The 11,808-nt window shown below is 36.3% G+C and overlaps 2 protein-coding genes across 3 annotated transcripts; one reads left to right on the forward strand and one right to left on the reverse strand.

The window, feature by feature from the left end:
* The first annotated feature begins 399 nt into the window (after window positions 1-399).
* On the forward strand, window positions 400-8,148 carry LOC106137030 (uncharacterized). 2 transcript variants are annotated; one of them, XM_013337765.2, is made up of 10 exons: window positions 400-754; window positions 830-1,039; window positions 1,389-1,501; window positions 1,931-2,030; window positions 2,276-2,431; window positions 2,778-2,895; window positions 3,189-3,371; window positions 3,714-3,801; window positions 4,034-4,269; window positions 4,418-8,148. In XM_013337765.2, the coding sequence occupies exons 1-10, from the start codon at window positions 681-683 to the stop codon at window positions 8,060-8,062; spliced, it is 4,923 nt and encodes a 1,640-aa protein (XP_013193219.2). In that variant the 5' UTR covers window positions 400-680; the 3' UTR covers window positions 8,063-8,148. The 2 variants fall into 2 exon arrangements, with proteins under 2 accessions (XP_013193219.2, XP_060803224.1); XM_060947241.1 differs by lacking the exon at window positions 830-1,039.
* LOC106141332 (zinc finger HIT domain-containing protein 3) lies at window positions 8,142-11,411 on the reverse strand. Its single transcript, XM_060947242.1, has 4 exons — window positions 11,196-11,411; window positions 10,950-11,101; window positions 9,772-9,962; window positions 8,142-8,851 (listed from the first exon to the last, which is right to left on the reverse strand). Exons 1-3 carry the CDS (start codon window positions 11,258-11,260, stop codon window positions 9,781-9,783), a joined length of 399 nt encoding a protein of 132 aa, XP_060803225.1. The 5' UTR covers window positions 11,261-11,411; the 3' UTR covers window positions 8,142-8,851; window positions 9,772-9,780.
* Window positions 11,412-11,808: the final 397 nt, after the last annotated feature.

Raw genomic sequence — 11,808 nt, forward strand, 5'->3', positions numbered from 1 at the left:
TGTCAACGTACGCGTCAAATGATTTGACGCGGACTGACATTAAAACCAATGTCAAATCACAGACAATGTTGCTAGCTCGGTGCTTTGATCGCCCTTGACTAATCTTATAAATCTAGGGCCTTTTTGACCATATCAGCGGCTCAGCGTCATAAGCGTAGCACCTATTTGTAGAAACCTAGCGCTACTTTTAGAAGTAGTTTGAATTCATTCAAATATTTCAGGAAGAAAATCGAATATATGTATAAGCAAACAAGGTCGTCGAAGAAGAAGGTTTTAATGTTACTATAAATGTCGTACAAAGCTTGTCGGCCCAGGCGACGTATATGTTTGGCTCTTCAAAATTGTCGTTAAAGTCTTTAGCGCTTGTTCAGGAGCAAACAAGCGCTTTTTTGTCGAAGACAGTTGGCAACAATGTCACAGACGTCAAATCAAAAATATTTCCCACGATTTTGAAAAGAAAGCTTGTGTTTAACATTAATTACATTTTACGCATTTTCTTTGTTGTACATTAATAAATATATAAATACAGAAACGTGAAGTGATATCTTTATTCGGGATAAGTTGATACCGAAATTTATGATTAATAAACTTTTGAGCTTGTATGTACTGACGAACACAAGTTTGTTTTTGCCTACCATTTTTACGAATGTCATCATAGTGTTTTATTAGTAAAGGTAAACATGGATCCTTCAGTGAGCCCCATCAAGAAATTAAAAAGTCCCGAAACAAATTTGAATGCGAAAACATCTATCACGTAAGCTATAGCCTTTTTTTATTTTTCTGTCATACTTTATTTAAGGTTAGTCATTTATTCATTACTTATTTGCAGCTGTTCCAATGTGCCAGAAGCGTTATTTGATGCAACTGCATCTAAGAAACACTTTACAAAATTTGGACGAGTGCAGAAAATCAGATTATTACCTAAAAAGCAAATGTGTATAATAGAATATGACCAACCAACATCTGCTGAAAGAGCTTTGCTAAATGCTGGTGCTTTTGAAGGTGCTATGTTTGATGTTACTCGGACCAAAGCAAGAATGTATGTAACTAGTACTATTTGACAGTATACTGTTTTCACTGATGAATTAAGTAATGTTATTCAGCAACATAGTTTTATCAATTTGAAAAGCACTTTGTAAAAAAAAAACAGTAATGCTACTGAGACTGGAGTTGAAATGAACTTCAAACTTACACACATTATTTCTTAATTTGGTTGTATTACTGACACAAACTAAAACCAACTTCCACAGGTTTTATTTATGATTCTGTCAGTACCCAAGCCCTGAGAAACTGCTGGTTACATGATTATTATGTTCAAGATAAAAGTTTAATAATAGTATATCATTTACAATTTGAAAGATTTAATTCTATTCCTGATCTATTTACAGAAGAAAGAAAAGCAAGAGAGATGATGATCCAGACTGGATGCCTGATTCCGATCTGGAGGAAGAATTGGCTGCAATGAGCGGAAGCCCTTCATATAGGGTGTCTCGGCAGAAGCGTGAGTTCTATGTTTAATACTAGCTTTTGGCCAGAGCTTCCCTTTCATCGAATTTCCAGAAATAAAAGCTTTGTTGTATCAGAAGTTTCAAATCAATCTTAGATAGTTGATCTTGAAAATCATCTACAGTATGGATAGGTTAGTTCGGTACAATAGTATCAATACAATTAATAGTATCTTTGATCACTACTGTTTTTGAAGGTAATATATAAATATATATATTTGTGATGGTAAACACTTGTTATCATATTTTCTATGAGGTCTCATTTTTTATATAATTAATTTGTAGCCCAATTCTTATGAATAGTAAGTTTTGAAATGTGACCCTAATTTTCACTTTGGAAGTATCATCATCTGACTAAAGTTTAGACATTGATAGTAGGTATTATAAAACAAAAAAATTACTAAATATATATGTTTCTTATTCAGCTATGGAGGTAGAATCAGAGGTCAAGATGTCTAAACCCACAAGAATAGCTAAACTGTCTCCTCTGAGGAAGAAAATTCCAGTTAGAGAGAAAGTCACAATGTAAGTCTAATTTGTTTTTTACTGTATGAAAATGGCTATATGTTCATCAAGCTGTATATATTAAAGCTGCCCTAAATTATATTGTCGGACCATTTTACCTGTGATCCACAATAAAGACTTTGTAGTTGTACTAATTGGAATCCTAGCAATTCTCCTTAAGAAATCAGTTTGTCACTAGAAAGTAAAGATGTTGCAATTCATTTATTTCTTACCAATCAATCAACTAAACTTAATTTACATTTTAGTACCCAACCATCTAGTGGGATAGAGTCACCAATGAGCATTCCAGTGACACAGACCACTATGAACACCACAGAAGCCGCTGCAGAACTTTATCAGCTCCGGACTAGAGTCTCTCTGACGCCTGATGAGCAGTGGAGGACACTAGATGCTCGGGACAGGTGAGCTAGTATTTAATTTTTACAATATTTTGTCACTGCCTGAACTAAATAGATTTAGATGACACATAGAAATAAACTAATAAATACATACATAAAATCACGCCACTTTCCCAGTGGGGTAGGCTTAGACAACATTTTTCCACTTACCACGATCCCTGCATTCTTCTTTCGCTTTATCCACATTCATAACTCTCTTCGAGCTAGTTTGGAGTTTCAGATACTCTTAACCTGACCGTAATATGATAAAAAGTACATGTTAGATAGAATTACACACATGCTACAATTACTCCCCAGTCTCAGTGAATGTGACGTCTAACGTCTTCTATTACTTTCTTTTTGTTTCTAGAATTTTGAGAGCATGGGGCGGTACTGGATCTCGTGTCAAAGTAGGTGGCGCCACCATCGGAACTTGCCCTGACATGTGTCCTGAAAAGGAATTGCTGCACAGGCAGGCTGAACATCAGGTAATTGTGGTTGTCTAAACTTAGGTGTAGACAAAATGTGAGGATATTTGGCTTAATGGTTACTTGATACCAAGCTGTTAATTTGATTTTTTGTAAGTGCTCGGTTTAAAATGGGCAAGTCATTCCAATTAATAAAGAAGAGATAACACAAAAGGAAAGAGAGCTAACACAATTTGTATGATTGTGCATGTATAGGTATATCTATACATATATTTACTATGTCAGTTTGGTATTAACTTGGCTTAAAATCCTTTAAATTAAATTTTTACGTTTAATTATATTTGCATCAACAGGTTCTCACTCTAGAAACGGTGGTAGACTCGGACGGACAGATGGACCCGTGGCGCGCCGTGAAGCAGTACAGCCGGAGTTCCGCCGACCAAGAGATGCCGCTGTGTTACGAACTCAGACCCGCTTCCGTGCTCATGAGAACCTGCTCCTATCTGCTGCATGAGATCGTGGATACTAGAAGACAGGTACAGATTTATTTTGATCTTGAAAATGTTATTATAGCTTTGTATCAGTCTTGACAAGTTACTGCTCTGTGAATGAAAACAATAAAGTTTTACAAAGATGTAATGTGAGATACAACAAAATAATTAACCTACCCTTTTCTGTTTCGATGCAGTTGTGATGTAGACTATATTTACTACTTTGCTGAATGTGGTCTATTAGTCTTTTCAAGACTGTTGTTTCTATTATTATTTTTACCCCACAAGGGATACAGATGAGATTATATGTATGTCTTTATTATTACATTATGACACTTGCTGTTCTGTTTTTACTCAGTGCCATGTAAAATGAAATTATATTTTCAGGTAACTCTGTCAGACTGGTTCCATTTTATGTGGGACAGGCTTCGGAGTATCAGAAAGGACATAACCCAGCAAGCGTTATGTTGTGGTGGTATGTATCTGTTAACCACAATATGTATTATATTGTAATTATTTGTTTTTATTTCTTTAACAAGAGTTATGGTTTTATGCGGCCAGTGCAGAGTGAAGTGATCCTATTTAATTAAATTCGGTGTAAGTTTCACAAGAGGTCACAGAAAAATCTAAACCAAAAAAAAAACAAATGCGTGATATTCCATCGTTTGCTTGTTGACGCAAAGTCATGATTCATGTTTGTTTTCCAGAATCAATACGCTTAGTGGAAATGTGCGCTAGGTTCCACGCGCATTGCGCTGCCCGACTGGCAGACTTAGAGCACACGCAGTTTGACCAGAAACTCAACACAGACAACCTCACCAAGTGCCTACAGACCCTCAAACATATGTATGCGGACGTGGGACCAGAGGAAAAGCCCAGAGAAGCTGAATTCAGAGGATATATTGCACTGCTCAATTTAGGCGATGCAAACTTTTGGTGGGAGGCAAGTTTAGTACATATATAAATAAATCATGCCTCTTTTCTGGGGGTATAAGCAGAGACAAATCTTTTGCTACAATCCCTGCAATACTTTTTTCTCTTTATCCACATTCATAACTCTCATATCTTTAAAATGATAACTTTTGTTACAGATAAAACAACTGCCAATAGAAATACAGAAATCTGACGCGATAGTGTTCGCAATCAAAGTCTTCAATGCCATAGATAATAATAATTATGTGAGGTTCTTTAGATTGGTAAATGAGAAAGCTACATACCTGCAGGCTTGCATTTTGTTGCGGTATTTCAACGATGTCCGCGCCCGAGCCTTGGCTAGAATCGTCAAAGCCTACGCACCCAGAGGGGGATCGCGATTTCCGGCCGAAGATTTAATGAATGCTCTAGCTTTCGAGTCCGTTGAAAATATGAAATCTTTTATCAATCACTATGGATTAAGATTCGCAAAGGTAGACGACATGGAACTTACGGTTATTCTAGATAGGAACCAGTTCATAGAAGATAGTGATCCCTACCCAACAGCGAGAGCAATCAACTTAATAGAGTCAAAGCGAAACAGTTCTGTTGCTGTTGTGATAGCGGGCGGAACATTGCCAGCCCCAGATTACAGAACACATAAACGATACTCAAGTTTTAACAGCGATGGAAGATTAAAAGATGCAGCCCTTGTTGCCGAAGATCTAGGATATAATACATTTAATGACAGTAACAGAGATATTAAAGCTTTAAAAACCGAAATTCAAAGATTGTCACAAGGAGGTAGAATATTGGGAGTAATTGAAAATAAAACAAATAATACTTTCTCAAAACCAGAAATAAAAGTAATTCAACCTAAGAAGTCTTCAAACTCTATGGACAGTTTTGGTAATAAAAGAACATACTTGTTCCAACCCGCGATTCCTGTTGCGCCAATGGAACTTTTACATAAATCATCAGATAAAATAATGATTGTTAATGATAGAAGCAAATTTATATTTTCCAAGCCTCAAGAACCAGCAACATTTGATTTGGCAAATTCCAAAACTAGTTCAGTTTTCAGTACTGCAAATGCTGATAAAGGAAATATTTTTACAGTTCCTAAATTAGGTACTACAAATGGTAATGATATTTTTGGGAAATCAAATGTTGGTATTGATAATAATTTCAGTGTTTTCAAAGGACATGAAACTAACTTTGTGAAACCCGACAGTACTGGTAATATTGGTAATGTATTTACAAAACTGGATAAAGATTCTGGTGCTCAAAATCCTTCCAGTATATTTTCTAGTTTTAACAAAAAGAACTCATTTGATACACAGCCTGTAGTCAATAAACCAAATAATACCGAAAGTACGTTTGGTCAAAACACTTCAAACAAACTATCACCAGGAAGTCTGTTCAAAAGTGCCTGCAATACAGTTAATGGATCAGAACCCAAAGCTTATTCCATATTCCACACCAAAAATAAAGAGAATTCCGTTGCTGCTGATATATTTAAATCTGTGAACAAACCTCAATTCAGTTCAGTATATGATTTTGATCCATATCAACAAACCGAAGAACAAGAGGAAAATGATATAAAACAGAGAGTACAAGAAGAATTTAGAGAGCAAGAACAGTTAAGGAAAGAAGCTGAAAGAATAGAAGAGCAAAGAAAAGAAGAGTTGCGACGTCAAGAGCAATTACGCAAAGAAGAAGAAATGAAGCGCTTGGAAGAAAAACGTCTCAAAGACGAGGAAAGGAAAAATGAAGAACTAAGAAAGAAAATAGAAGAAGAGAAACGAATTACCGAACTGAAACGTAAGGAAGAAGAAGAATGGCGGTTTCGGATAAAAGTGGATAAAGAGGCGTGTGAATTAATTGAAGAACTCGTAGACGAAATAAAGGATCAAGAAGTCTTGAGCATTTTAAGAGAAGAATTTGACAGTTTTCAAGGCATGATGACACATGCGCAAAATTTGTCTGAAGAGATCCTAAGAGAACTATGTGATGAAATTTGTCGTTCTGAAATGATGGCGGAGAAATATAGATCTGAAAAGGTTATGAGAAAATGGTTTGGTATTTGGAAAAAACAGTCAATGAGAAATTATAAAAGAAGATGTTTTCTAGAAAATACTCCAGTCTGGCTGGCTGATAAAACACCAGTAGAAGAAGCTGCCCTTTTACGACGAACTGTAGAACAATCAGCTTTGAAAAACATGAATGCTATTCATAGGGGATATAGGTTCACTGGAGAATTAAAACAGTGCCCTTCGCCTCAACCATTCAATGTTATGGAAATTATCAAATCTCCACTCCTCAAGCGGATGAAACATATTAACTACCCATACGAAAAATGTTTTTTCTGGAAATTAACTCTAGTAGCGCCAAGAACAGACAAGTGGATGTGTAAAAAGATAAATACAGTAAAGTGGCTTTTAGACGCCTTCTGTGACAACAAGAAACATGATATTTCCGACAGCCTAATACATGTGCAAAAATATTCATGGAATAATTTGATAGACTTTGCTACTTCTATCAGTTTAATATGGCAAAAAAGAAATAATGTTGAAGCAGTGGAAGGTACCAATGGATTGCTGTTTTATTTCACAGAGTTTGACAAAAACTATATTGAAACAATTAAAGAAACTGTTAATCATAAATATCCGTATCAGATAATACCAATAGCTATCATTTTACCAAAAATGAATGAGGATTCAATGCAGAAAACTATAGAATCTACTCTTTCAAGTTTATTGAGTGAGAAGGTTATATCAGCATTTAAAATATTTAATGTAGAATCGCAAAATATTGCTAATTCTATGAACTCGTGTACAAAGAGCGCATTGAAATGGATTGCAAAAATGTATCCACTAGTCCCAAATCTGGAGGTAGATATGTTGAAATCATTATGTCAAAGATATTTAGGAAATGAAATATGGTGTATGTTGAAGTCTAATAGAGATAATAGAGTAAATACAATCCTGAAGGATATAAAAAGACTAGTTAAATGTTACAATATTGCTGTTGACAAATTAATTGAAGTTGTTACAGATGAACGTTTATTCAATTATCCTCCATTTCCATTGGAATTCAAAGAATTTCTAGATAACATATCACCATATCCAAAACCTTATGAATTTATACCAAGCAGCGCAAGAAATACGGAAAACATATCGGCAGTAAGGAATATGATGATACAATTAAAGTTACCTGATCCTAGAACAGATTTTAAAGCAATAGACGTTCCGACATTACAACTACAAATCAGAGATTATTGTAAGCAAATTGACTGGTTTAACAATTCTGAAGAAGTTGTGTGCAAGGTAGTTGCAGTCTTACCTAACGAATTTTCTGATTTGGATATGCCATGTGAAGAATTCAGTGAATATTTTGCTAATTATAATCTTGTAGACATTTTGAATATTATTGTATATGAGAAAATCAATAGATTGAATACCTTTGATAATAGGTTTGTAATTTATGAGCCATCGGTGTTACAACAATATCGGAATGGGCATTGGTTACATGAGGTTGATGTTATAGCTGGAATTAAACACAGAGTTATAGAATACGAAGATGAATTAGATTGTTATCTTGAAGCCAAAAGACGAAAAATTGAATTGGATTCAATGGATTATGTATTGGAGGATAAGGATACAACTTTAGTTGAGGAAAGTATTAAAATACATGATGAAAGTATATCAAAATTCATTGATTGTGAAAGAGCTGTTAAACAGCTTGAAGAAAAATTGGAAGAAGAAAAACAGAAATCTATACAGCTAGAGAATATGTTAAGACTAGCTCTTTCTGATGGATAATAAAAAATAATAAATGATTATTTTTGTGTATATTTGTATTTGAAAAATTAATTGTTTAGTTGCCAAATGAAAATAAAATAATAAAGAATTTATCACTTCTTTTAATTATCTTATCCATATAAATCACAATACATATGTCATTTATTACTTAGTATAAATTTATACAAAGATGATTATGTGCCTCTGAAAGCCTTAATGTCATTTAAACAATTATAACTTATTTTAGCTTTCCCAAAGATCGGGTTGAAATAACATTTTTAAACATCTGTTTTAATCATAGAGCTAAACAGGTTTCTGTCTCAGCAGAGATGGATGCCCACATTACTCTTAAGGTTTTCATAGATTTGATCATTGTATCACCAATAGTACCTACCAAACATATCAGGTTTTAGAAATACTGCAGCTGGATGGAATTTCCAGAAAAAAAGGTACTATTCTTTATAGTCTACCTAACTAGGAAGACTATAATACTAGTAAAGTATTAGTCTACCTAACTAGGTAGACTATAATACTAGTAATAAAGTAGTAAGTAGTAGTAAAGTACTTATTTTTTTTAACTTGTTTCAGTAGGAAATTAGAATGTCCAAGATTTTTCTCTTTACACATTTTATACAGTTTAATAGGTATAGCAAAGAAACTAAACAATTTGTATGAATAGGGGTCAAATTTCTCTGTCATTGATGTTCAGTTATTGTTTTTAGACTAATAGCTATACCATGTACTTACTTATCTTTTGTGGCTCTAAAACAGACATGGAAGAGATGTTATAACTTATTTTTTTAGACTAATAGTTATTATCTGGGAGGGGCGTACGGCAGGGAGATACGCTTTCGCCAAAATTGTTTACTTTGGTGCTGGAGGACATCTTAAGAAGCCTGAACTGGGGGGATTGTGGGTTGAATATACTAGGGTATCGCCTAAATAACTTGCGCTTTGCTGATGACATCGTTTTGTTGGCAAATGACCCCGAGGAACTTCAACGCATGATGGAAGAACTTAACGGCGCCTTCACCCGATGTGGCCTCGAAATGAACTTGGACAAAACGAAGGTTATGACCAACACAGATTCTAACGCAACCATTAAAGTCAACCATACCACCATCGAAAAGGTTGATAAATACGTATATTTGGGGCAAGAGATAGTGACTGGGAAGAAAAACCAAGCGAACGAGATCAACAGACGAGTGCGGCTGGCCTGGGCTGCCTATTCCAACCTCGAGTTTGCCTTTAAAATGAATCTCAAGGCCGAACAAAAGGCACGCATTTTCGACCAATGTATCCTGCCAGTTCTCACCTATGGTGCTGAAACCTGGGTCTTACCACCACCAAGCCAAGGACATACTGCATAAATTAGGTGTGGCCCAGAGGGCACTGGAGAGAAAACTGGTTGGGATCACGTTGCGGGACCGCAAAACAAACGAGTGGCTGAGGCACCAGAGCAAAGTCACTGACGTTATCAAACGCGTGGCTAGACTGAAGTGGGAATGGGCTGGTCACATGGCGCGCAAGACCGATACGTGGAGCAAACGGTTACTCGAGTGGCGACCATGGGGTGAAAAACGTCCCCGAGGGAGACCCCAGATGCGTTGGGACGACGACATCAGACAGATAGCAGGGACAAGATGGATGCAAGTGGCACAGAGCCGCGATGAATGGCGTAGTTTGAAGGAGGCCTACACCCAAGGGGTAGAGATGGGCTGAAGAGAGAGAGTTATTATCTATTTATCTTTGTTATCAGGTGGCTCTACAACACTTAAGCACTCGTCAACAAGTTCTGTAAAAATAGGCTCTTGCATGTATTCTTGGATTAATTCATCGGGGTGTGGTGACTTATCAAGTTCCTCTAATATTTTCCGAACATGAGGGTTTTCTAAACATTTCTTTACACCTGCAGATTTTTCTGAAATAAAAATCGCAATAGGTACCTTTAAAATTTAAGTATGTTTGAAGTTATAATAGGAGAAAAAGTTGAGCAAGTGAAAGAGTTTGTATATCTAGGATCAAAGTTTACATCAGATAGCAAGTGTGATAGTGATATTGAAAGGAGAGTGAACACGGGGAACATGGTGAATGGAGCTTTGCATGCCTTTATGAGCAGTCAGAAACTATCCAAAAAGGCTTGACTGGCTGTGCATAGGGGCGTGTTGGCCCCAACATTAATGTATGGGAGTGAAAGTTGGGTATGGCAAAAGAAGCACGAAAGCAGAATAAATGCAGTGGAAATGAGAGTGTTAAGGAGTATGTTGGGTGTGAAATTGAGTGACCGGATAAGGAACAGCGTGATAATGGGGAATGTTGTGATATGAAAGAAGATGCAGTTACAGGAATAGAAAAGGGTATGTTGAGATGGTTCGATTATGTGGAGAGGATGAATGAAAACAGGTTGACTAAGCAGATATACAAGGAGAGTGTGGAGGGAAAGGTCAGAGTGGGAAGACCTAGACGAACATATCTTGATCAAATTAAGGACGTCCTGGTAAAGGGTCAGGTCAAAAGTACCCGAAACCGCCGAGCGTGCATGAAAAGAGTTATGAATGTGGATGAAGCGAAGAAAATATGCAGAGATTGTGGCAAGTGGAAAGAGGTAGTCTCTGCCTACCCCTCCGGGAAAGAGGCGGGATTTTATGTATGTATGTTTGAAGTTACATTGTATGGAGCCTGGACATGCTCCAGTTCAGCCATGTTCCAGTCAATATGTCAATATATTTATAATTTTTGCCTTTCCCTGTTGTGGGGGCAGAAACTTCATCTATCTCCTTACTATGATCCCTGCATATGTTTTCACATTAATCACATCTTTATAATGCTCGTCAGTTTAGAGTATTCTCAAACTGACCTTTCGCCAAGATTTCTTTTTGTTCAATCAATTCAATTTACATACACTTACCTAATAATTTTAATGTTTCTGGTGCAACTGTGTCCTCTGTAGGGTAATCATAAGTAGTGTGTCTATGAGTCTCGAGTGGGGCGCTAGGTTCCTTTACTGGGGGAGGCGAACATGGAGTCTCCTTGTGTTGTTTACAGCAAGGTACTGAACAGCTAAAAATAAATAATTCATAAATTATAATATCTGAGTTCTAGATGGTACGTTTTAAAAGGTATAATATGGTACATGGTAAATGTTCGAACTTACTATGGTTGACAACAAGTTGGACATTTGTATTTTGGTTCCCCACCGCATTGTATACAAACAGTCATATTTCTTGTAGGTGTATTGTCAATACTACTATTTCAGAAACGAAATAAACACGATTAAGGCTACACTGCTGACTTTAAAATAACTGAATTAGTTTGCATTCGGGGTCGTTTGAGGTATATTATAGGTTATGTTTTTATTTACATGTAACATGTGATTTTGATTGTTTTATGTCGTTGCTGACAATGACAGATGAAGAAAATGAATAATTTTTATATGCAGCCAAACTTCTAATAAAAAGACAGCTTCTTTCTTTCTTTTTCAGTTTAGACCCGTAAAGCAGGTCCCCATAATATCAGCAGTCCTCAGACAAAGGATATTATAATTATAAGTCGTGGTCGCACACTATGGACCTAGAAGGCTTAAGGTCACTCAGCGAGCTATGGAGAGGACTTAACTTATTGTCGTATCGTATCTCTGCGTGACCACATCAGGCATAAGAGAATTTGAAAAACGCAGTCACCGATATAGTTACCTAGAGCAGCGGAGTTTGTTAGAGCAGTGGTCAGGGCCAAGTACCGGCTAGGGCCAAGTACCGGCCAGGGCCAAA

Source organism: Amyelois transitella, chromosome 13 (genome assembly GCF_032362555.1).
Source record: "Amyelois transitella isolate CPQ chromosome 13, ilAmyTran1.1, whole genome shotgun sequence".
Classification (NCBI taxonomy): Eukaryota; Metazoa; Arthropoda; class Insecta; order Lepidoptera; family Pyralidae; genus Amyelois; species Amyelois transitella.

What these genes read in the sequence shown, in the direction of transcription:
- LOC106137030 (XM_013337765.2), top strand. Translation starts at nt 681, where the DNA reads ATGGATCCTTCAGTGAGCCCCATCAAGAAATTAAAAAGTCCCGAAACA. An exon ending in ACACTAGATGCTCGGGACAG is followed by an intron (nt 2,432 to 2,777) that starts GTGAGCTAGTAT and finishes TTTTGTTTCTAG; the next exon opens with AATTTTGAGAGCATGGGGCG. An exon ending in ATGCAAACTTTTGGTGGGAG is followed by an intron (nt 4,270 to 4,417) that starts GCAAGTTTAGTA and finishes CTTTTGTTACAG; the next exon opens with ATAAAACAACTGCCAATAGA.
- LOC106141332 (XM_060947242.1), bottom strand. Translation starts at nt 11,260, where the DNA reads ATGACTGTTTGTATACAATGCGGTGGGGAACCAAAATACAAATGTCCA. An exon ending in CCAACTTGTTGTCAACCATA is followed by an intron (nt 11,102 to 11,195) that starts GTAAGTTCGAAC and finishes ATTTATTTTTAG; the next exon opens with CTGTTCAGTACCTTGCTGTA. An exon ending in AGAAACATTAAAATTATTAG is followed by an intron (nt 9,963 to 10,949) that starts GTAAGTGTATGT and finishes TTTTTATTTCAG; the next exon opens with AAAAATCTGCAGGTGTAAAG.